General features: G+C 37.4%; 1 protein-coding gene across 2 annotated transcripts in view; it reads right to left on the reverse strand.

Annotated features, from left to right (window-relative positions):
- Positions 1–25,938, reverse strand: part of PRKDC (protein kinase, DNA-activated, catalytic subunit) — an 81,148-nt gene that overhangs the window by 53,242 nt on the left and 1,968 nt on the right. For both annotated transcript variants that reach the window (XM_014874316.2, XM_088174745.1), the window contains exons 5-31: positions 24,778–24,886; positions 23,496–23,608; positions 22,721–22,820; positions 22,138–22,193; positions 22,017–22,047; positions 20,860–21,017; positions 20,516–20,662; positions 18,289–18,453; positions 17,297–17,465; positions 16,206–16,255; positions 14,905–15,042; positions 14,454–14,603; positions 13,889–14,004; positions 13,068–13,227; positions 11,904–11,990; positions 11,420–11,539; positions 10,895–11,054; positions 10,356–10,462; positions 8,391–8,481; positions 6,964–7,127; positions 6,147–6,299; positions 4,843–4,950; positions 3,834–4,060; positions 3,337–3,431; positions 2,297–2,396; positions 1,242–1,375; positions 505–759 (exon numbers count right to left, since the gene is read on the reverse strand). In XM_014874316.2, coding sequence (XP_014729802.2) covers positions 505–759; positions 1,242–1,375; positions 2,297–2,396; positions 3,337–3,431; positions 3,834–4,060; positions 4,843–4,950; positions 6,147–6,299; positions 6,964–7,127; positions 8,391–8,481; positions 10,356–10,462; positions 10,895–11,054; positions 11,420–11,539; positions 11,904–11,990; positions 13,068–13,227; positions 13,889–14,004; positions 14,454–14,603; positions 14,905–15,042; positions 16,206–16,255; positions 17,297–17,465; positions 18,289–18,453; positions 20,516–20,662; positions 20,860–21,017; positions 22,017–22,047; positions 22,138–22,193; positions 22,721–22,820; positions 23,496–23,608; positions 24,778–24,886 — 3,463 coding nt within the window. The remainder of the gene's footprint in view (positions 1–504; positions 760–1,241; positions 1,376–2,296; positions 2,397–3,336; positions 3,432–3,833; positions 4,061–4,842; positions 4,951–6,146; positions 6,300–6,963; positions 7,128–8,390; positions 8,482–10,355; positions 10,463–10,894; positions 11,055–11,419; positions 11,540–11,903; positions 11,991–13,067; positions 13,228–13,888; positions 14,005–14,453; positions 14,604–14,904; positions 15,043–16,205; positions 16,256–17,296; positions 17,466–18,288; positions 18,454–20,515; positions 20,663–20,859; positions 21,018–22,016; positions 22,048–22,137; positions 22,194–22,720; positions 22,821–23,495; positions 23,609–24,777; positions 24,887–25,938) is intronic.

The raw sequence follows: 25,938 nt of genomic DNA on the forward strand, positions 1-25,938 counted from the left end.
TCTTTCCATAAAAAAAACTTTTTTGTAATATCCAATCTATATTTCCCTTGGTACAGCCTAAGACTGTGTCCTCTCACTCTGTCAGTTGCTGCCTGGAGAAAAAGACCAACCTCCACCTGACTAAAATCACTTTCAGGGAGTTGTAGAGAGTGATGAGGTCACCTCTGAGTCTCCTTTTCTCCAGGCTAAACAACCCCAGCTCCTTCAGTCGTTCCTCACAGTTTGTGTTCCAAGCCCCTCACCAGCCTTGTGGCCTCCTCTGGAAGTGCTCAAGTGTCTCAAGGTCCTTCCTAAACTCAGGGGACAGAACTGGACACAGCACTCAAGTGCCATGTACAGGGGAAGAATGACCTCCCTGATCCTATTCCTGTGCTGTCATTGGAAAATAGAGTTTGCAAAACCATCGATTTGAGATAAGAGCTTAAATTCCAAGTTAAGAACTCATCTTAGGTGGGCTTTGTGTAACACACATGAATCAACCTAATGCAACAGTTAATCACTCACCCAGTACTTCACACGGTTTGATCATCTGCAGCTCAAAGAATGTATTGTAGCAATCCAGCGCTGCTAAGAACATGTCCATCCACTGCATGACAACCTGTAAACTGAAGGGCTCCTGCATGCCACGAAGCGTTGGCTGAGAAAGGATCCCAGATGGAATTTCGGCATCGGTGCCACCTCCTTCAAATTTGTTAATGAGGAAAGAAACACCTCTGCTTTTTAGAGTATCAGCCAGCCAAGAAGATTGAGACTTGTTTCCTGACAGAAATATAAACAGAAATATAAATTTTCTAGGAAAAACTAGCAAGGAACTAGAGGAAGAGGAACTAACAACTTCGTGATTTAAACTGCATCTTCTAGCAGAGAAGTCTGTTCTAGCCTTGGCTATATTCCTAGAATTCCCACATTTCTCTTCCTTCCATAAGGAAGAGGCCAATTTTTAAGACAGTCACAGTTCCTCATCAACAAATTTTGCTTTTTTTAGCTGGATACACAACAGCAGTTTTGGGCCTTGAAGTAAGACTGCAATAAAAGCCTCTTCTGTGCACAAAAACATCCCTCAGACTCCGAGGTTCTCACAGTACTCGATTTGCAATATAAGCAACAACTCAGTTTCTATTTTATAATGCTGAGTGAACAGATAGTTACATGTAATTACTACCTTGCATAGAAAACACAGAGGGAAGGCATGCACAGAATATGGAAAGCAAAGATAAATAGCGAACTGTGACTTAAAATACCTGGTAATAAAGGAACAAATTCATAGAAGAGCTCCATGGCTTTATGCCGGCACTCTGTCTGAGGTCGTCCACACTGCACTAAAAGCCACATGACAATGTCCTGAAGACACACGGATTTAGTGGCTGGGAATCCCCTGCACAAAAATATTAGGGATTAAGTCCTCTTGACATCTGCCAAGAAGCAATAGTCTTCCAGTTGAAAAAAATCAAAATGTTCCATGGGCACTATGAATCCCTTTTATCTATTTAACCACAGCTCATCTGCACTACAAGAAGGAGTTCTTCCACCATCATGTCTGGCACTGCTTTCCCTTCTCCTCGCTCTACTTGGGATCCCCAAAGCATAGTCCTTTTGGAAAACAATTTTAAATGCAGAAGCAGGCATGTCAACTCAAAGAGAAAAAGTTGAGATTAAAGTTTAAATAAGCCTGTACAGTTTTACTCCATCCCCATAATCATCCAGTGTCATAACTTAGCAAATGCCACATCAGTAACCCAAATCTAAACTTCACTTGCCAGTTTCTTTAAGATCACACGATAATTTGGGTAAAAAGGGAACTAAGGAAGTCTCTAGTCCAACCTCCAGATCAAATCAGGGTCAGCTGGGTGACTCAGAGCTTCATCCATCCTGATCCTGAATTCATTTTTACTTCTTTTATCTTTTTTGCTTCCCTTCTTTAACTGTTGATCATTCTGTTGCAGCTTGTCCTGCTTCTGGTGACATTTAACAATGTAAGAAAGGCTTTGGAGGAGTTTCCTCCGTGTGCTTGCTTTGTAGCTAATGTTATTATATACATTACTGTGAGGGGAACATGCTCTTCTGCCTCTTCTTGCTCAACTAAATCAAGTTCACCATGCTGGAATAAAGAATCATGCTCCTCTCATATTATGTCCAGTGTTTTCCCACCAGTAGTTCAACAGACACATCAGGAGGTCTGTATCAGCAATTGTTATTGGATGAAGTCCTCATTCAGAATCTCAAGCATTAAATGGAACTGCTACTAGTAGAGGATGTTTATTAAAATGCAATGCAAAGATAAATGCAAATAGCTGACCGTGGTACACGCCGTTTTCCTTCCTTGTTCAGAGAAGGTGCTTTATGCTTGATTATGCGCTTCAGGTGATTAATGGCATCACAGCACTGTTGGGCAGTACCTGTTGGAGAGAGAGAATTGATAATTCTGGAAAAATGCCAGTAATTTGGTTAAATAAATTGAGGTAGCACAGTAGATGTCTTATACAGATGACAATGTCTACCAGCTCCACTACTCTGTGCCTCTACAGTAGATTGCTCAAAGGTGCAGAACAAAATCATAAACACCAGACAGGCCAGGTTGGCCTGAGCCAAGCCTGAGGCCTCTGATATAAACTGTGCATTCTACTTTCTGTGATGACTCTTAGAGAAACTGTAAAATTTTCCCATGTGAGTAATTCTTCTGGGGACACTTCTACCATATCCTCTGAAGGAAATGAAGTTTTGCTACATCAACTTTTGGCTTTATGATCTAATTACTATTAATAGATGAAAGAGCATGAAAAAAAAAAAAGAGAGAAAAGTGGATTTACTGAAGAATCATTAGTACTGTGAAAGAGGTCACACATTCTTCACACAACTACATACTGTTGTAAAGAATGACAAGACAATGAGAAAAAGGTATCACAAAATAGTGGAAATATTCCACAAAATATATCAAAATGACAATTTGTGAAGCCTTTGTTTGTTATATAAGAATAGACTGATTCTCATCAAGCTACATTTTTTACACCATATAACTGCAAGACCACAACTCAAATCTAAAGCACCACCAGCATTTTTAGTGCTATTTCAAAACTGTAAATCATTGTAAATATGACAAGGTTTTTTTCTCCTGGGCTCAAAATATTCCACCTTTGTACACTGCAAGGAGTTGATTTAAAGAGCTCCCAACTAGATATCAAATGACCTCTCTACTGATAATGAAAAATAATTCTTCCTTTGTTGCAAAAGTAAGCAAATTTACTTTTCTTATGGTTGAAGTTTTTTTCAAATCTTATAGCCCGAGAATCAACAAAGTAGCTTTTTTCTTCATTCCACAGTTAATTAACAATAGCTCACCTAATGACTTCTCATCTGTATGGGCTAAAGCCAAGCTTTCCAGAAAAATAACCAGTGCTTCAAATACGAACTGCTCCACCAGAGAATTTTCTTCCCTTTAAAAAACAGGAAAAAATTTCATAAGAAACATGAGTAGAAGAAGCACTAAATGTAAAATCCTAATTAAAAACCACCAAATGAAATACTGTGGAGATAGACTGCAAAAGACGTTTGCACTAAAAAAGTACATCTAAATCCACTTAAAAATAGCACTGAAATTTGCTGAGCATCTTGAAAAGGCATAAAAAACTTCTTAAAAACTTGTGATGAAAATTAATTTTTATACATTTCACACAGACAGAAAGCCCAAATAACAAAATTATTACTAAAAATAAGCTGAGTAACTGAATTTTACAGCTATCATATACATTAATAGAGAAAGTGTCAGTGGATGACAATTTGAGTCTCATTGAACATTTAGACCAAGTTAGTTACTGTTTCAAGCTCTGCTTGCTCACCTAAATTCTCTGTAGATACTGTTAAAAGCAAGGGCTGCACCCAGCCTCTTGAAAGCACTGGGGTGAAGAGCAAGACTGTACAACCGTTTAAAAAGAGACTTGGTGTTTGCTGGGCTTTCCTCCTGCTGTCTTGGCGTTGTCTGCTTGATAGACCATTTCAAAAATTCTCGTATGCACTGGCCACAGAAATCTCTCAAAGTGCTGTCAACTGGATCCACTATGCCACTCTGGAATTACACAAGGTTATTTGATCTCACGAATGAGAAAAAGCCCTGCCATTGTCTCCGTGCAGTATTATAGCAGCTTATCTACGTTGCATTATTTGGAAATTAAAAAAACTGTACTGTACTCACAGTTTACCAGAAATGAGCAAACTTCAAAATTGCTACTGTTGAAGGGAAGGGCAGAACTTTCAGCCCTCACAGTGCTGAATTACAGCTTGAAGATCTGGATTTCTATTCCTGTCTCAGCTATCAGTGTAGGAGTCTCGTCTAAGTCACTTCATTTTCTGATGGCTGTGCTTCCTCTGCCTAAGAAGTAGTGTGACAACACTGACTTTCATTAAATAAAGTATTCCAATCCTCTTGACATACCTTGCCTCCAACCATTTCTGTTCAGTGCAAAATCTGGTTTTAAATGCAAAACTTTTGCACCTGGTGAAGGCAAAGATACTTAGAGAAAAATTAAGCACACAAAGGCATTCAAGGGGGATGAATGGTGAACATGCTTCAGTTGTTCCTAGCTCCTACTGATGATAAAGAAAGCTTCATTTATCTGAAGATGATATAATTGTGTTTTGAGAATGCCAAAGAAAGAAATCCATCATCAAAATAGCAGTTAAGTAATATTAGGAAATAAATAAAAATAAATTAACAAACCAACCATTTTCTTTCTTTCAAACAGTTAAGGGGCCATTCTATCTGTTCAAGTGTTCCTGGTTGCTTCAGCAGTAAAATGATGCTAAAAAGTCACATGGCACAGAGAAAGAGAGGATATACTTATGACCTACCAGGATAGCTTCCAGGAATGTCACTGTATCTTGACTCTCAAATTTTTTGTTGTTGGTAAACCAGTGAATGAGTTGCATGACTAAAGGCTCATACAATTGTCTTGCCACCTGAAAACAGCAAACGTTAACTGGGTTTCTAGGATTTATACATTTCTATGCTACTTTGCTATTAATATATAAGAATAAAAACCAGTACACTTTGAAAAAGGGTCTATAAAATGAATAACTCATTTCATATTATATTCCCATATCAAGGATCAAAAAACCTTAGACAATTAAAATGTGTTAGATGCTTTTTATTCAGCTAGTCTCAATGACCTACAAGCTTACTTTCAGTAATATCTTTTGAGACAAAGAACACTGCATGCTACAGCCCGATGTGCCAATATACAGTAAGAGAAACAGGGATGTTTGTTTCTTAATCTATATTTAGATCTAAAAATCTGTCTTCACCATTAATCTAACTTCTGGATTTCAACAATTCTACCTGTAAATCAACCTGACTGAGTACTGTCATATTATAGCATGAAGGAAGGAAACACTAAATACACTTATTTATGCATATACACATACTTCAAGTGCAGTTCCTGTGGCTTGGACCAGTCCAGACATCATTTACCTATGGTTAATGTTCAGCCACACAGCAGCAAAAGAGGTTTCACCTAACCTGGTAACACAGCTTCCTGTCTATTTTAACAGAACACAAAATTCCTTTGATCTAAAAACAGATATGGATGCCAGGGTCCATAACAGCAGTCTCAAAAGGCACAAAAACCTGTAATTTCAGTGGAGATGAACCTATGGGTCTGTTCTGTTTTGTGCAAAGGAGAAGAAATATCAAGATCAAATGTTTAAATGAAATATATCACCTGTAGGTATCTAAGAGGTAGCTACAAATTCTCTCCCAAATGCTTTTCCTATGATTGTAGCTTTGCACACATGCAATATCAAAACAGTCAACTTCACCTCCAATTAACTTATTACTGAAAGACTACAGAAATTAAATATGGTGATAAAGAGGTTACTGCCACTAACTCCCTGAGTGAACCATGAAACCTGAACCTCTCTTGTAGGTTTATCTAAGGTACTCTGAACTACACTGCATAACAGAAGTATTTGAAAAGGTTTTGACTCCACTCCCAAAATTCCAACAATACATCCCTAGAATAGAATTTCAGTCTAGAAAATACTCTTCATTTAGGAAAAAAAAACCCCAAACTAGCAAGTTAGAAAAACTTCTAAATTAGTTCCCACATTTAAACATATTTGAACAAGCTGAAATTCATATAAATAAATCTGCTTACCTGGTCTATGTCACAAGCAAGACGAAGCAGTACTGGAAATACTCGCTTGTGTAAATGGTACATAGGTGGGGGACCCTGACGTCCTTCTGGCATCTGAGAGGCTTTCCCCAACATATATGTGACTATGCCATGTAGTAGCTCACATGCTGCAACCTGAAATTTAAAAATCTCTTTGGTTATGCATCCATTACTTTTACAGAGAAGACAAAAATGTGGGCAGGAGAGAACAAGTCACCCGAAAGAGTGTATTTGAGAAATCACACCTGTGCTAAATCACCGTTCCAAGAACAGATCATGACCACTGGAATTATTCACACACATTCTAACTGGCCTTTTTCCTAATGTTTTATTCTCTGTCATGGGCAGTCACGTATCAGCTGGAGAAAGTTCATCATCAGATACAGGTAAGTCACCCACACTGTTTTCAAGGATACTTCCAGTCTGGACTCTCTTTGGGTAGCAACATTCCAATCTAGCTCAGCCCCAAAATATTTTCTTAAATGCTCTGCTGGACTGAGCCCATAAGTTCATACGCTGGGCATGAGAAGGAACTCAAGCAACACTAGTTTAAAAAGATCCACTAGTTTAAAAGATTAATTTTTATGTTAAATCAAGCACAATGCTATCTGATAGAGCTTACAGCAACTTTTGCTCTTTAGCTTCTAAATATTCAGAATAGTGTAATCATGAAAGGGCACCAAAAAAGCACATTGCTACCTATGAATTAATTAAAACAGGTCTATAGTAACAAGGAAGATATTATTTTATGCAATTTTATCGTTTAGCATAAAACAAGATGGAGGAAAAAAATCAATACTTTTGTTTGCCTGTCACTTGCAGAAAGAGCCAGTTCAGTCAGATGAGGCAAAAATAAGTCCAAGTAGATGACAGGCTTCATATCTGCAAATGGTACAGCAAAGCTCAGGCGCTTCTCAGTGTCCCAGGATACACATTTCTTCATCATCTCTTCTGCAGAGGTAGCTAATGCATTTGAAAGATGAAAACAAACTTAATACAATATACACAGAGCAAGTATTTCCTTAGTTCAGTCAAAAAAATCTGTAACCTTCCAACTTCAGTTAGATCACCATGCAATGTTTTATAAATTACAATGCTTTATAAATTACTGAAAAAATTGCAGCCAATGTTTCAGCTGAGAGTTGCAGCAGTCTCCAGTTTCAATACAAGTTAAGTTTGGAGACAAATAAATCCAGAAGACATTGAATCACATTCGATTTAAAATCCTTCTGTAAGACATCCAGTATAATGCATTTGTCTTCTAACGTTACAGAAAATTCTTGAAGGTCAATCAGACATACTGACTCCTGTAATTGCACAGAAAATGAATACATTTCCAGCCACTTAGAGCTATCTCCTCCAAGGAAAACTGGCATACTTACTCCTTCCTCTCCCTGTATTCCCATATTTGCAAATTTGGTAAAAAAAAAAAATCTGACCACACTTTGTGTTTAATTTCCAGAGAATAAGGCTACTTCCCTCAGTACTTTTCAGTAAGAGAAGCACTTGGCAGAGTGAAAATTGATTGCAAAGACAGAAAAAACAAACATAAGCATGCAAAGAAAGGAAAAAAAATGCAAAATATTGAATTAATTTTTAGATTAACTAAATTCTGTGCTGAATTTATCCCTTGAATCTCATGATCAGTTACTTACACCATTGTTTTCCATTTTCACTAGACTGAATGATAATTAATATTTCAATTATAAAGCTTCTCAGACTGTCTGTTCACAGACTGGACAGAGAAAGGGAGAAAGTGTCTTTTTTTTTGAGGAGCACCCAAATGGAACTCTACTACCCACACATACTAAAGGCATGATGTACCCTAAACTCACACGTGAAAGGTAAACTTGGTGAGATTTACACAATTCATGACTGCAGTTCTTAAATACTGAGGACTGTAGTAGAGGCAGAAATAAGTACTAAGGACAAATTGGGGCACAGTTTTAAAATGGCTTTGCAGTCAGAGGGGAAGGGTGGAATAAATACAACCAAATACTCAGATGCATAGTTTTTTTCCTTTGAACTGTATTTTCCTAAACACTTTCCTTAAACCATATTAAGTGAATACTTTTGCTTTACTAAACTCCAGAATTGAACAAAAGCAATTCTGTTTAAATGAGAGCAACAAAGAACAGGTATGTTAAAGTGATGTTGAAGCCTTAATGAAATCTATTTTCAGGAGAGACAGCAGAGGCATGTAAATATTTTCAACAGCATATTCACCTGTAATTAAGTTGTGGTTAATCTGCCCTCCCAAAGATCCAAGAAGGCGTGCCACTCTAGTCCTTACTGCTTCCAAGGAGGGACTATTATCCTAAATAATTCAACAGATGAATAATATTAGTGAAAGAACAGTTACTTCTATATAGAAGTAATTTGGTTTAGAGAGTAAATGAAGGTCTTATGGCTTATTAAATATAGATGAAGGTGGTAAAATGAAACATGAGAAGAATTGCATCAAAGAAGACAAGAGCTTTGGTTTAGTAAACAAAAAGAGAGCAAGACTGGAAAGCATTTTCATTGCATTTTGTAAGCTTTCAATTACCATTTCTAAATTAAAATTTTATTATCACAGATAACACGTACCTACAGAATAACATAACAGTGTAAAAAGCAGAAACAAATCTGAAGCAAAAATTGCTCTTTTCATTTGCTTCAATTCCAGAACTTAAAGTTTAGATCCTGTACCTATATAGAATCACAGGATCATTTAGATTAGGAAAGACCTCTAAAGTCATTAAGTCCAACCATTAACCCAGCACTGCCACACTCATCACTAAACCATGTCCTCAAGTGCCACACCCACATGTTTTGGAACACTTCAGGGATGGTGATTCTACCGCTTATCTGTGTAGCCTGTTCCAAATGCCTGAAAATCTCTTTCATGAAGATATTTTTCCAAATATCCAATCTAAACCTCCTCTGGGAGACCGACCCCTACGTGGCTACAGCCTCCTTTCAGACAGTTGTAAAGAGCATCTGGCACAACCTCAGGCTACTTATTCTTGTCCTGTCACTTGTTACCTGGGAAACTGACCCCCACCTGGCTACAGCCTCCTTTCACATAGTTGTAAAGAGCAATAAGGTCTCCCCTGAGCCTCCTTTCTCCAGACTAAACACTGCCTCTCTTAGGCAGCCTGTACAGGATATAAAATTAACTCATTTTGTTTCACACAATCACAGAGGTTGGAAGGGGCCACTGCAGGTCATCTGGTCCAACCTCCTTTCTCAAGCAGGGTCATCTTAGAGCACCAGCACAGGACTGCATCCAGACAGTTCTGGAATATCTCCAATGAGGGAGACTCCGTAACTTCTCTGAGAAAGCTGTTCCAGTGCTCAGTCACTGCACAGTAAAGAAGTTCTTCCTCACATTCAGGTGGAACTTCCTGAGCATTAGTTTCTGCCCATTACCTCTTGTCCTATTGCTTGGCATCACTGAGAAGAGCCTGGCTCCATCCTCTTGGCACCCTCCCTTCAGATACTGATAGACATTGATGAGGTCTCCTCTCACTCTGCACTTCTCCAGGTTAAACAGGCTGAGATCCCTTAGCCTTTCCTCATAAGAGATGCTCCAGTCGTCTAATCATCTTTGTAGCTCTCCACTGGACTCACTCCAGGACTATCATGTTTAAAGACAACCAGATTGGAAAAAGAGTTCTACGTACAGGAGTAACTAATAGTGTCATACCTAAAAAGTGGTTTATTCCAAGTTACTTTGTGTACTGGAATATACAAATAAAACTACACTTATATTTGAGAGGTCACTGGACAAAGTAATACATATGTTTGCCTCTAGACTGTAAGCCTATCCACAAGACAATTAAAAATCCCTCAAAAACTTAAGCATTAAACTGTATTGCATACTGCAAAGCTGCTAAACTGGGACCTGATTTTGGGTGTTGAGAGTTAAATTTTTGTTGCCATAATGCATCACACTAGCAGTGATACTGACTTACAGGATTTCTTGGGTCCCCTTTTCCTGCTTAATTCCCATCCTCACCCTGGAATATAACATCTTTCCAGCTATGCTGATATAATAGCTCCTTGAACCACACTGTAAAATAGAATTCATTAAACTCAAAGGTCAAATTAGCCCTCATTAAAAAAAAAGTATGCATGCAAGAAAGCAAAAGAAGCAGTGGGAAGAAAGGATTAACATTTAACTCTAAAAAGAAAGAGGGCTCTTACCACTGAAAATGTCTTTGCTTTTCTTATACGCTGTATCACAACTTTATTACGTCCTTTCTGGGCTGCTTGAGAAAGTTTCCTTACTTCCCAGTCATTCTGGGATTCAACTGATGAACAAAAAAACCAGCATATCAACACCAGTTTATTGTACCAGCATCTCATGCACCTACTCATACTCTCATTAAAAAAACCTCACTTTTGTTTTGCCCATTTTTATTTTTAAAACGTGACAATTATTCTTTCATTTAAAATCTTTATTAAGAAAAGTAAGTCTCTTACTAAAACTAGGCAAATTTAAGCAAAAAAAAAGGACATAACACACCGAAGTAATAAACAGAATGGCAATGATTACTGATTGTTGAGCAGAAGTAAGTAAATCCTAGTTTAAGAAAAAAGGTGCATTTTGGGGTGCAAGGGAAGTTATGTTGCTCCAAACACAGAAAGTGCACAATATAAATAAAGGTATGGCATATCCACATCTTAACAAAAAAAATTATTTTCTTCTTCCTTAAGAGATGCAATTTTTTGCATGTATATACCTGTAGATGTAGAGCTTTTCAAATAACCATCAAGAAGAGGCAGGACATCCTTGTAATAGGGTTGCATCATATGTCTGGGGATGTGAGTTGACCAGTCTTCCAAAGCATCCAGGCCCAGATCAGCCATTGGGGTACAGCTAAGGCCCAGCTTAAATGCATTCTAAGTGTCAAATACAAAACTATCAGCCTTTCACATTTATTGACTAGTGTTATTTCATGGTAAAAGAGACAAATTTAAAAGCATTTAGTGTACATCTCCCTTTGCAATAACTTTTCTCTGTTTAGCATCTCACTCAAGATCAGCACAGGAAACAAGTTTATATTGCAACACAGGCACTAAGAGAGTCTGTTCAGTGCAAAAGCAAATTCTAACAATTTACTTTTTATTGAAAGAGTCGTCATTTGGATTCGATCTTACTGAAGACTGCAGAGAATTTAACAGTTACCTAAACACCGACTTTGCTACAGAATGTTTGTACATACCTTATGGAAAAAAAAGTGTTAGTATACATCACTTTGACTCACCTGCAGTGCAGGAATATATGCTTTGATATCAAGCATGATGATGTCATGTGGTAAAGAGAGCAAAAAAATCAGACAAGATGCCAACAACTCATCTTTATACTGTTTCATTTTTGCTGCAACCTAAAATTCAGATAAATAGATCGAGAACAAACATAAACCTTTTGAAATCTTGACTTAACTGTATCAATACCCATTTAAAATAAACAAGCCAAAACCAATACTGGAATGTCATTCATTTGCAGACAGTTACCAGAAGTATTTATACTGTTATTTCTCCGTTGTATATGAACTGGTGACCAATACAACTCTTCTGATATTAAGTAAAAAACAGACAGAAAAAGATCTTAAAACGCCACTATGTTGCACAGCTCAGAAAGGAAGAATACTTCTACTGTATATGTAAGATTCCTCAGAAGATAAAATTTTGATTGAATCAGATATGTTTATATTCAGACTAAGAAAGTTAGAGAGCAAAACTCCTTACCTCTTTTCCAAACTTTACAAAGAGTGCAAAGCAAGAGCTCTTTTCTGGGTCTTCAGGACATCTTCTGAGGCTCCTTGGACTGACACCCTACCAAACAGAAACCACAAGTCAATACTATTAAAAAGCACATAGTACATATATGAACCACAAGTTCAACTCAGAATACAAACATCATACTGTCCAATATGAAACTGGTGTCAGTGAACACTTCAAATGAATCTTTGATCTTTAGAAATTAACATCAATATGGGTTCACTGAGGGTCCATTTTTTTGAATATATTAAATATTATGCAAATAAACAATAGATATTGACTGCAAAGTAACTTTTCAATGGTTTAATTTTCTCTGCTCATGCAACAAATCATAAAAACCCAAACTTCCCTAACAGTGGACATCCATGTGGCAAGAATGCTGGTATAGTAAGAAAACAGTTCACAACAGTGTCCACAGTACAAGCAACTACACCAATGTGTTTCCAAACGTGCTTCACTTGGTGCCACCAGCACCAGTGGCAGACACAGCTCTGGGCTCTGTGTTGGGCTACACACCCACATGTTTTAGTCCAATAGCTTCCAAACCACAGCTGGTGCATCCACCAATGGGGCATTTTTTCCTTGTGGAAATCAGTGAGTGGAATAGGAGTACACCACAGAAGTTGAGTAATTAACCCATACGTGACTCAGCTGTTCTGGTTAGATTGTTTCTATCCAAAATATCTTTTATATCACTTACATTGCATCCCATCTCTGTTCACCCAGCTCAGGATTTTGGAAAGAGCATGGAAGGTGGAAGAGCACTGGAACATGCTGTTCAGGGAGGTTGTATTCTCCCTCTCTGAAGATATTCCAAACCCACCTTGACGAGTTGCTGTGCCACCTACTCTGGGTGACACTATCTTGGCAGAGTGATTTGACTGGATGAATTCCAGAGGTCCCTTCCAACATTAGTAATTCTATGGTTACACATGGATATTGTCTCTTCAGAAACTGGGCTTCTAGTCTAAATTTTGACTTTAAATGCACTTCTAATTATGGAAGCTATAAACATTTGAAACAATCCAGTAACAGTTTCAATGAACTATTTTCCATAGGGAATAAAATACTATACATAAAGACTGACACAGTCACTAATACGTTACCCCTCCACTGGGTAAAAGATCTCACCTCGAAGTATTTTATCCTCTTGGCAATTTTCATTGTAACTGAGAGCAGCTTGTAGAATCCACTAATAAGAGGCAGTCTTGTTGAATGTATAATAAGCTCATAACCAAAGGAATATACCCAAGGGTGAAAGTATTCCACATGTTTCTCCAGAAGTATCTCTCTAAAACCAATGCACAGAAAAAACAGGAGAAAAAAAAGAGAAAAAAGTAATCACATACAATGTTTTATTTTTGAGAAACTTTCCTCTCAGCACATGAAAGAAATATTGCTGCAACAGAGCAGCTCCAAAGACAGAATAAATGCATGCTGCCTTCTGAGTCAAGCACAGGAAGATTTTCATTTTGCTTTAGAAGGCAAAGCCATTTATGCCTTATTATATGTCATTATTGAATTTATACAAACACACATCCTCATATATCACATTTCATTACTGGACCTCCACAGACAACTAATGCTGTACCTTTCACTTAATGGCTCTTACTAGTCTATGAATCTCTTGTCTCTTAAGTACTTATGATACATGGTCAGGATAACACTAAAAGTTACAACATATAATGAAAGACAACTACACCCAAATAATGCTAATGAATGCTAATGAATGTCTCTTGTACTCTTTAAACAAAACTCAGCTGATGAGCTTTAATGTGTTTACCTATAGCCCAGGTATCTGAATAACCCTCACTGTCTCCCTTCTAATCATCTTGTGCATTTAAGTATGATCTATCAAACTAACTTAGAAAAAAAGCATCTTAAACGCATTTCACCTCAAACTTCTTCCAACCACTTTGTAACTTTCAAATTACATAAAAACATATCAATACCTGCAGAATTCCACAAGATTTATAAAGGCAATAAAATCGATTGGCTTTGTTGGCTGAAGGTTTGAAGCAGGGTCAGAAGAAGGCCCAACCAAAGCACTGTCACCTGCATTTTCATCCTGAAAATAAATATTGAAGAAAGAACACTGAATCTGTGACAACACAGAAAACTTTTACACTTTTTTTTGCCACATTAACAGTCTGTCTTTTTGCTGTTACTAGGTACTCTGACAGATGAAGGACTAATAGTTGACACATCAGTGATAAAAAGGAAATATAAGAGATGCCTGCTTCTAAGGAGAAAGCCAGTTGGAAAATGAAAAACAGTAGATTCCAGAGTAGAAAATCTAATGGAACAGATTCTGTGAACTTCTATTGATTCTGATGTTTCCATCTCCTAACACTGCAATGCAAAATGCAGAAATATTACGCAAAACATTTTATCTAGGATAGACGTTACTTCAAGGACACTAAGGGTGCTATCTAGGCATAATGTAAACAAAACAAGGGTTATGATTTTGGTTCCCCTACAACAGCAGGAGCTAATGGATAGGTCTTCAGGTCTCACCTGTTCGCTCACATCCAGTTTCTGAAGAGTCAGGTCCAATTTCTCAATAATCTTCAAAATAGATTTTATAAATTCATTATACAGGATGCGACTCAGGGATTGCAGCTGTGCATTTTCAGCAAGAAAGTCTGCATCTTCAAAAACACATTCCTTTGTAGGACAAAAAAAATGTTCGTATTTCAAAACACAAACGAAAATTATTTCTTTAATTTACAAACTAACATTTAAATGATCCAGAAAATCCAATTTTAGGTGTTTCTCAGCTATGAAAGCATAAATTAATCCCTATTTAATTAATTTATCAGCCATAAAATCGAACTAAAACCAGAAAACAGTCCCCCTACAGCATGACATTTGGAAAAAATCCGAGATTAGAAAAGCAGCTATAAGAGGACAGGATCATGTTTCACTTTCAGTTTCATTTTCTATTTCCATGTTAACTATGCTTTACCTTTATTGTGTCACAGCCCAGTAGACTTCTAAAGAGGTACAGATAGTCCTTATAAGTTGGTACTTTTGATCTTCGTGTCCCAGCTTCTCCAGCTTCAAAGGCTTCTTCTGATCCGGAAGTTTCTTTTCCAAAAAGATCCTGAAGGGACACAATATTTGTCAGACACATTGCTCGGGTGGTTTGATCCTGGGTGCATGGCAGGTACCCACCAGGCCGTTCTACCACTCTCCTCCTCACCAGGAAGGGGAAAATAAGATGGAAAAAAATTCATGCGTCAAGATAAAAGCAGTTTGGTAGCAAAGGATACCAAAAGCTTTATTCTCTACTTCCCATCAGCAGGCAATGTCCAGCCACTTTCTAGGAAGCAGGGTTTTAGTACGTGGAACAGAAGTTCCAGAAGACAAACACCTTAATCAATGCCACCCACCTCCTCCCCTCTGCCAGCTTTTATTGCTGGCCAGACACCACATGGCATGGAATAACCCTTGGGTCAGTTTGGGTCAGCTGTCCTGGCTCTGTCCCCTCCCAAGATCTTGCCCCTCCAGCCTATTGGTGAGGGGAAAATTCTGGAGAACCAGCCTTGATGCTGCGCCAGCGCTGCTCAGCAGTAGCCAAAATACTGGCGTGTTATCAACACATTTCCAGTTACAAATACAAGCACAGCTCCATGAGTGCTGCTATAGGAAAAATTAACTCCATCTCAGTCAAATCCCAGGACAACTGCCTGTGGAACTACCTGACCATGCAACACAATATAACATTACTGATGCAGGAAGAAACATTTAATGTTTAGCTTTCTCCATCAATTTGAAAAGAGCACAAAACAACCACTTCCTTTCAGAAAAACAAAAACCTTTAAGGTTGTTCTCCTAGTGCTCAGTTGTTTGAGAAATTCTATAGTTATTCTGCTGCACAGGACTAAAAAGCTTTAATATCCTTGTTTAACACAAGCATTCAGTAATGTTTAAAATGCCCAAAATTTAACCTGGAAGAAAGCTAGATGACTTTAATTACAACCTATTTTATAACAGACAACCTGACCAAGTCTAAGTCTATTTCCTATCATTTTCTTTGTTCAGCATAAGAGGCATATCCACACTGTGCTGAGCAGAGGTGGGGACGAGAGACTAAGAGCAAATGAGCCAATAACTTATAACATTAATGGACTAAACAAAATGGATAGTACTATTTGTGCTTCTTTGGGCCTTCCCTTGTTTGCCAGGTTAGGTTGTCAAGACCTGGAATGGAAGGTGCACTCTAGGAATCTAAATGAAACAAATATGTTTAAATAGTTATTTTACCTTTGAAAATGTGATTGGCTTGGAGAAAATTCTGATTAATCCCTGATGCACTGAAAGAAACAAAAAACCAAATTGCCTGAATAGATTTAAAAAGCACGGCATTCATATCGCTCATTACATTAACAATGAAACAAATCAGTTTTCTACATTCTGTCATGGTAAGAGAGGCAAAAGAACACAGATATTTTCCTTTAAGGACAAAATAGCCCAAATCCAAACCTTGACTCCAGGATGTTCCACAGGTAACTGATACTGAACTTGCTTCTTACTACTTTTTCTCAGTACTGCTTTGACTTTTTCCTGATTATGAATGACGACCAAGGCATCACCCATAATGTCCTTACTGAAAAGGCAACAACCCTCAATGATTTTCATGGACTTAGGACCAACATGGTACTTGGGTGTATCACTTCCTAACTCAGGAACATGGGAAACAATGAAAATGCCCCAGCAACAGAGAAAAGCCACGATAAAAAGTTGAAAGAAATAAAAAATAATTTATGAAAATCATTGAAAAGAAATGTCAGCGTGCTTGAGACTACTAGAACTGCCAGTTACCAATGCTGACACATTCAGTATTACATTCACAGAAGTATACCTGACTAACTTCATATTTGGAATTTTACTATGTAAAAGTTTCAGAGCATAAAAAAAATTGCATTTCTAATGGAGATAACACTTACCCTTATTTTCTCTACTATTTTGTAGGGGTAACTGAAAGGACATTGAACAGATTTTTGTACACTTCTATGACATCCCTTTCTTCCCATAATTCTTCAGACCAGGAATGCAAGTCTTATCACAAACATGTATTGTCCTGGCCTAAATCATACCCGCTTTATTATCCAAAATGATTGTTAAATGTATTCCTGAAGTTATTGAACAGTGGATATTGAAAAAATACCACCATGAAAACACTCAACCTCCATTATCAGAGAACAGAACAAGCTTCGTTTTTGATCCTGAATGGCTATTCCACATTCCTCTCCTAGAATCAGTTAAGCAATATGGGAGAAAAAAAAACAAAAAACAAAGATTAAAAAACACCACAATCCCAAAAAACTCCAATGAAGCTAATATCACAGACTCACCCACAGTGCTAATAAAGCTCCAGAGAACAGGACCTTTTCCTGAGAGAGACAGAAACACCTTTATTATAGATCTGCAACAGACCGGCTGCATTTTCTCACTGTACTGTGGAAAGTTGCTGATCTGCAGCACAACGAGATGTTCAAGAACTGGCGTGTATACCTCAGGAATCTAGAATAAAGAAAAACAAAACATCCATTATGCAAACTATGTAAAATTATTTCAGCATGTTACTTTGTTACAAGAGCTTCTATCATGATCTGCTCTGCGAACAAGAAGAGACTTAGCAAGTGAATTCATCCTAGACATACAAAAACCCCGAAGAAACAAACAGAAAGCAACAACAGCAACAAAATCCTCCCCAGATAAAACTAAACAAACAGAGTAAGAAAGTTTCCTGGACCACATTATGGAAAGCAGCTCCTGAACAGATTAGTGCTTCAGTCAATATAGTTTTAAGCTTATTAGAAAAGTACCAATTTAATTAAACAACAGTAATACCATGATAATCTGTTTATCCATAACCATCAGAAAACAAAATGTATGCCCCAATCTTACATCACAGCTCCAGATAAGACTCAGAAAGCCCTCATTTAAACAGACAGCATAACATCATAGCAGAATCAAAGTATCTCAGAGAACATGCTAACTATCAAAAGACAAAGCAGCAGCCGAGTGGTATAAACACAAAAAGGTTATGACTAATTCCAAATAAACAACATAAAATAAATAAAAACATATTCGCATTTGCCTCTCATGGTTTCCATTTCAATGCACTGTAGCATCCTATTTAGCATATTCAGTGCATTTTCTTTATTCAAATAAAATTCATTAGAGCATTTTCCTTATATTCTTCCCATCCCCTAGGGGCTAGATGTCATCACATTTCAATTAAACAAACACCTTTTACTACAGGTAGGTTCACAGCTATTATCTCCTCACACATCTACAACTGCATAAAAGTATTGGATGGTACTTTAAATACTCCACTTACTGTATCTATATGGAATATCACGCTTGCAATGGACTGGAGGAAACTTGGTAGCTGATACAGATGGTCATCTATTGTTTCTGCTTCTGTGAGGAACATTTGCTTACAACGCTGAAGGAGTTCCACATACATGTTATCCACATCCTCAGAATGTATAGCTTTACAGGGCTTACAGAGAGAAAATAAAAACCTGGTTTGGCAATTTTGTAGAGCTGAGCAAATAAATGCATGCTGCAGCACTAAAACCCAGCCACATCTTCACTGAACCATAACAAGAATAATATCTTAAGTTTTTCCAGAAACTCAATACATCTGAACAAGTGAACTCCAAGTACTCACTCCACGCATGAGAAACACAATACCTGACATGGACTATAAGAATAGTTCACTAATGCAGTGTAACTTACTGTAAAAGTACTTGAACTTTCAGTGACATGAATTCATATTCAGCCTGAAAAACATGGGAGTTTGCCTGTAACTATCTTAAATATGGCATTATGGATTATGGCTTAGATTCACTTATATTTTGAATTAGCTGCATTAAAGTAATAAGTGGATTGCCTTAATGTAGCTTAACTGATTATCACTGACAGGTTACTACTATTAAACACTTAATCAAGCAGTCCAAATTCTGAACTTTTATTGTTATAGGTCCTGTACAAACAGAGCCTATAAAGACTATCCCTAAACTAATAGACAAGTGGAAACTATCCCAAAGAGTAACAGAAGGTTTGTAACAAAGCTTACAAATATCTATAGAATTATTTGTAAATCACAGCATGAACTAGGTCAAAAACCAGTCTTTGTGGACAGGAATCAGGTCAAGGGAAGAACTGTGGTAGGGAACTGACCATGGAGAATAATGGACTGATCTATATAACAGTGAAATATGGCTGTTAGCCTAAAGGTTGAATATAGTCTGTCTAAAAACATGCTGGCAAAATTAAGACTATCCATTTATCACTTGCAGAACTTCCAAGTATTATTTTAAGATTATATCAGCAATTAAAGAAATATCCTGCCTTGAAACTGAACTAAGCATGAACACAAGTTCAGTGCTACAGTCACAACTTGCAGCAGCATCAAGACTCTTACTTCCTCACAATCCAGTATGCCTGGCCAAGATTTAACTTAAACACAGTAACAACTATTAATGCGTCTTAAAATATTAGCAATTTATAAGTACTGGAGCATTAAACTTGTTAAAATTTGCAGTATTATCCTATCTCTGTATTCACATTATGCAATTTTAGGTTCTTGTGTTCCATAACAGATGTTTTTAATAGGGTTCTTTCAACTGTGTAATTTGAAACACTTAATTTTTTCTGCAACCAATGCCTTGAACTCAATTCCTTTCTACCTCATTTCACAGAAGAGGAAGACTAGGTTTGAACAAAGAACATGGAAAATTCTAGAAACAAATGCACTCTACTCAAAAGGTAACAAGAAGAGGATTCAGCTAATAACCAGCTATTCTGTTGCAATTCCTAAAAACTTCTTTAAATAATCTCTGAGATCATTTAACCTAATTTTTGCTTTGAGAGTCAAAAAAAAATAACCAGTCTAGAACTTTAATATATAAAAGTTGTGGGCAAATATATAAATACCACCCTTTCTTTATTGAACTTCAACTTCATTGTTATACTCTCACTCTAATTGATGGCTGACAGAAATCGGAAGTTTGTTCCTAATGGTGCTTCCTGACAAACATACCTGCCATCCACACTGGTATGTAAGCATTTGTTGTTTCTTGTTGTATTTTACTTTGTGGTTTTTTCACAAATCACCTCCTACTGTCCTGCAATCAGCTGTTTGAGTGAGCTCTGTAAGAATCTCTGAACTACTTTGAGAGTGAAGCCTGGATTCTACCATTTAAATGCTGAGGGAGATAACAAGGTATTGCCTGTACCTAAGCAATTAAGCACATCCTGAAGTTTTGTGACAGCTGTATATGAAGCTCCTGTTTTTCCACTTCAGAACTTGTGCACAAGAAGTAACAAAAACTACAACCCAATTATGCAAGAGCACCCACTAAATTCAGTATATATTTTTAAAATTTTCATCCAAAAGGTATTTTACAGTGTTATTAATTAAATCAAACACTTAGTCCAGAAACGGGAGCATTCCCTATTAAAAGAGCTGTGTAAAATTGTAAAATGTATGGTATGTGAATCCCAGCTTTACATGCTTTCAGGAAGCTCCTTCATCAGAATAACTCCTTTGCACCTACTGCTGCAAAAAGCCCGTATCCGCGAATGGCGATGGACAATTCTTTGCTGGTCGAATCCATCCTCCTGATGATTCCATAGAACTGCTCCATGAAGAACTGCAACTTGCTCTTGTGTAGCTCTGCATCTTTAGCCACCATTAAAGAAATCTGTAAAACAGATATAAACATTCCAGCATTCACAAAAAACTAGTTAGTCTTAGAAGATACACAGCTTGTAATACAAAGCACTTCAAACTATGTAATTATTAATTAGATTCATTGAATTTCCAAGCATCAAATATTCCCACTGTTTCAAGAAATTTAATTTTGCTTTAGATTTTGAGATTCCAGTGAAGTTACCACACCTGCTTGATGAATGAATCTAGTGCAGAATAACTGGCTTTCTTCAGCTCCTGATGTGTGTGGCCACACCATTTGCAAAACACTTCATAGAGGTACACATAGTTGTCCATGAGCAAGGCTCCAAACTGAGCAGAGTGCCACATGAACAACTGTAACCCAGCTGCAATTTAAAAACAATTCTCATTAAAAATTAGACTTACATAACATTTTACACAACCAGCCCAGACTGGGAAAGTACACTTTAGGACTTTAGGTAGGCAGACCCACCATGACTGGAGACTATAAAATGTATTCCTCTAACCTCTGCTGATACTCTATAGTATCAGCATCCAGATATTAAGAACTTAAGGATAAAAACAACCTTCCAAAATCCTCTTCTTAAATGTACAATATTATGGAATGCACAACTGTGTTCAGATGTAATTTACATTAATATTGACAAAAAAGGGGTCTTCAGTGGTTATAAATAAAAATACTTGATTGCACAATTCAGAAGGATCTGGTTTCTGTTGTCAGGACACATGCACAAGTCCCCTCCTCTGCCAAACTGTGATGCAGACAAATACAGAATTCAGATTATAGATAATTTCACTATTCCAGGTAAGCATAAATAGAATTTCAAGATCCCTAATGAATTAACTGGGGGGAGGGTAGACTATCTATAAAGAGGGTTTTATCCCTCACAGTTACCATGAGCCTAATACTCAAACCTTGCATTTTTGCAATTTCTGCATAAGCCACTCACATTTCACAGGCCAATTTCTCACCTTCTGATCTTCCCCCCATTCTTTTTCTCCTTCTTCCAGTGAGACTTCACTCCTTGTTTTTTCTTTTAACTCAATCCACTGTCACCCCTTTTCCCCTAATTAACTACACTCCTCTTATTTCTATCATTCCTTTCTCACATTAGTTTTGTACTACTCCAGAGGGATAAATGGCATCAAGTACAATGCTGCTATTTGTGAGGTTATTAGATCTAGACTAGTTTAACCAAATACACATTAAACTCTATATTCCAATTTGAAGTACAGCAGCTTTCCTCCAACCAGCTTAGAATATTAAAGACTAGAGACATCTGAACACATTCAGTAAAGAATAAACAATTCCAGACAAAGGACAGTATCCACTTCAGCATGAATGGAAATAGTTTACATCTTACCTAGAGGTACTGCATATCGTTTCTGATCAATCTGTAATACCAGAAAAGGTTTGTCACTGTGATTTACTCTTTGCCAGGGCTAATTTGTTTATGCAGAACAATTAACATGCAGCAGATTTACCTGTGGGTTGATTGCCTTCATTGCAAAATCAAAAATCTCCTTTGCAGTCTGAGGATCTGTGAAACCATCCAATAGTGAGTATTTCACTACTCATACAGGAGGCAGAGTGAAGACTAAGATATTTTTATCAAAGCTTGGTATGAAGAAGTGGTATTGGAAAGCCTTATATATCTCACTTTAAGAGACTTAAGAGATTTCCTATAATACTCTTAAATTTGAAAAAAAATGTACATCTATATTAGCTGATTTTTTCTGAATACCCGTGTTGACTCTTAAGAGAAACACAACTCCATACAAACTGCATTCAAGCTTCAACGTGGCCCTCACAGTTGCCCAATATGTAGTCAGAAAATTGCACTTCCAAGATTTACATATAGAAAAACACTGATGAAGCCATTTCACACCTAGACAGATTACAAGGACTGTGTATTTTGCAAAAACCATCTACTAACAGGGAAATTTTAATTTTGAGTTTACACACAGAAATGGTGCTACTTTTTGGCTGTGTAATAATTAAATGTGCAACTGGCTGTAAAACTGTATCAAAATGTGTCACTGCCTTTCACAAAGAAAAAGAACATACCTTCATTCACGGACTTGGTGAAGTTGTACATGAGTGCAACCAGTCCCCTCAGACATCCTGCTACAAGAGGTAGCTTGGGTCCCCTTGTAGCAGATGTCATCTGAAAAGAATAAAATACCCTCAAGCTAAGATAAACTTACACCAAGGCTTCCCAGTTCCTAGAAGTGTAGGTAAATAACTTATTTCAACTTAATAGTTATATCAGCACCCAACTCTATGAAACAACTCCACAGAAACATCTTTACTCCAAGTGCCACATCATTTCGAGGGAAGCACAAGAGATCATTTGAAAAGCATGGAAATATTTCACCAAGACCAACCATACCAAGACTTAGATAAAATACACTAATGTATTAAAAGTACTTAAAAATTCAGAATATATGAAAGTTCAGCACAAATGTGATGTTTACCACACATGCAAGAACTATGCAGCCATTAGAGAACAAATCAGAAACTACCAGTGCATGACAAGTTAACATTTCTCGGGGAATGATCATCACACACCATCTTTTCACACAGTGAAATGGTTAATTTGCTGTTATTGATGGCCTTGAATTTTCACTTTGAAAGCTCCTCAGAGCCAGAGAACATGAACAGTCCTTCAGGAAGCATTTATGATTGTCCAGTTAGATCCCTACAAATTGTACTAGCTACAGTAGTATTCCAAAAGCCATCGCTATACGCTTCAAAGGAAAAATAAAACAACCCAAAAAACAAAGCAATACAAAAAAGTCAAAATAAAAAACCAAAGGATGCAAAGAGATTCCAATCATACCTGTGTTCTAAGCTCTCCCAGATAAGCTCGGAACAGCTTTTCAGAGTTGTTAATCATGTCACTAGGCTGGACTTCTCCCAAAACTCCCAAAAGCTCATAAATCTTTTCCAATACTAGAAAGCAATGTTTAATATTGTTAAACCTTAATTACTGAAATCATTACTTCAACATTTCCAGTGCAATTCCTATTAACTTGCAACCATGAGAAAATCAACCCTGATGATATAATTGCTGGCTAAAGTGTGGAGCAAACATCTTTATATGTATCTACACACACACACATATATAGATTTATATACTACAATGTGAGATACATCCTCTTCTCACATCAGTAAGTTAAACACATTTACTATTTTTAAACAGGGCTCAGAAAACTAATTTAAAGGCCACACTGAGGAAGCACTTGTTAAGGCCAACATCTAGCTGAAATTTCTAGGCTTGAATTCAGACTGAAGGATTCCATGCAGGCATAAGTTTTATGAAGGGTATACCTGTAAAGCCAAGATTTCAGCAGTAACTAGCTGAACTAACTAATTAGCAGTAACTAATGACCAAACCGGAGCTCACAGTAATATGCCATAAATAATACAATCAGGCGAGGCAGAATGGATGAGCTCACATTAGAGGCCACCAATGCAGGAACCATCACAATAAAACTGCAGCTTTGAGGACAACACTAGCCAGGGTTAGAATAAAATTACAAAGAGCTTTAGAATCATAGAATCGTTTAGGTTGGAACAGACCTTTAAGATTATCAAGTTCAACCATTAGCCCAACACTGTCAAGTCTCACCACTGAACCATGTCCCCCGGTGCCACATTTACACATCTTGTAAACATGTCCAGCAATGTGACTCCATCACTTCCCTGGAAGCCTTTTCCAATGACTGACAGCCCTCTCCATGAAGAAATTGTTCCTAATATCCACTCTAAACCTCCCCTGGTGCAACTTGAAGTCATTTCCTCTTGTCCTGTCACTTGTTACCTGGGAGAAGAGACCAACCCCCACCTGGCTACAGCCTCCTTTCAGGTGGTTGTAGAAAGCAGTAAGGTCTTCCCTGAGCCTCCTTTTCTCCAGGCTGAACACCCCCAGCTCCTTCAGCTGCTCCTCATCACACTTGTGCTCCAGACCCTTCCCCAGCTCTGCTGCCCTTCTCTGGACTCTCTCCAGCCCCTCTATGTCCTTCTTGTAGTGAGGGGTTCAGAACTGAACACAGGATTCGAGGTGCAGTCTCACCAGTGCTGAGTACAGGTGGACAATGGAAGAAAAACCTAAGGCCTACCTGTATCAGGAATTTTACTTTTTGCAGCAAGTTCCCCATAAAATTTATTAAATATCTCTCTAACTTTCATTTCTTCCATCAGACAGGAACGTTGTAAACTGTGAAGCAACTAAGATGGATTAAAAAAAAAAAAAAGGAAAAACATTAAGATAAATACCCCAATACTAAATAAAACCACAGTTTATACATGTAAGTTCAGCTTAAGTAAGCAAGTATGCTATTCAATGAAAGAGATTTAAGGTGACTTGTCCAAAGAAGAGTAATAGCATGCAATCTACTTTAACAACAAACTACTTTCCTATATATGCATAAATACAAAATCTACCATTTTTACTTTATAATATACATATTATATATAAATTATCCACATGAAACCTGTACACACTATGATTTATATATATGTACATATAAACCCCACTAGAGCCCACTAGACTTAGCAAGTCTGCAGTAGCTTTTATCATACTGTATTTCTCTCCCTGCTAGCATAAAGCCAATTCAATTCACAAAGCTGACTAAGAATAACTCAGAAGGGAGTTTTGTTTCTCATAAACATACCTAAGTAGGCATAAAAGCATTTACAAAAGAAGGGTCTAAATGCATTCAAAAGAACTACTGTCTCACACAGCAACTACATTTCTGGGGGAAAAGTGCTCCTCCTCCACACCCTTCAAATACTTTACCTTGTATTATAATAACGTATATAATACATAGTATTTTAAAGCAAGAATATAATTGGACAGCAAAAATTCTCTTTAAATAACTATAATAAACAGAGAGAGAGATCTGCAACTGCACCCGAAACAATTGTGTCTTGCACTAACAGGTGAAGGAATGACATGCCCACATCTGAACAACCTGCTGGAGAATACTGAAGACAAACTGTTTTCAAAATATTTTTTTAACATCTCAATATTAGCTATCGCTGCTCTCTTCCTACTGCAGACTACAACTTCCTTGTGAGGGGAAGAGGAGGGGGAGACACTGATCTCTTCTCTCTGGTGCCCTGTAACAGGACCCAAGGGAATGGCCTGAAGCTGTGTCAGTTCTCCACCCAAAGGGCGGCTAGGCACTGGAACAGGCTCCCCAGGGAGATGGTGACAGCACCACACCTGATAACGGTTCAGGATATGTTTGGACAATGCTCTCAGGTATGTGGTGTGA

The sequence above is a fragment of the Sturnus vulgaris genome, chromosome 1 (assembly GCF_052056855.1).
Source record: "Sturnus vulgaris isolate bStuVul1 chromosome 1, bStuVul1.hap1, whole genome shotgun sequence".
NCBI classification, from domain to species: domain Eukaryota; kingdom Metazoa; phylum Chordata; class Aves; order Passeriformes; family Sturnidae; genus Sturnus; species Sturnus vulgaris.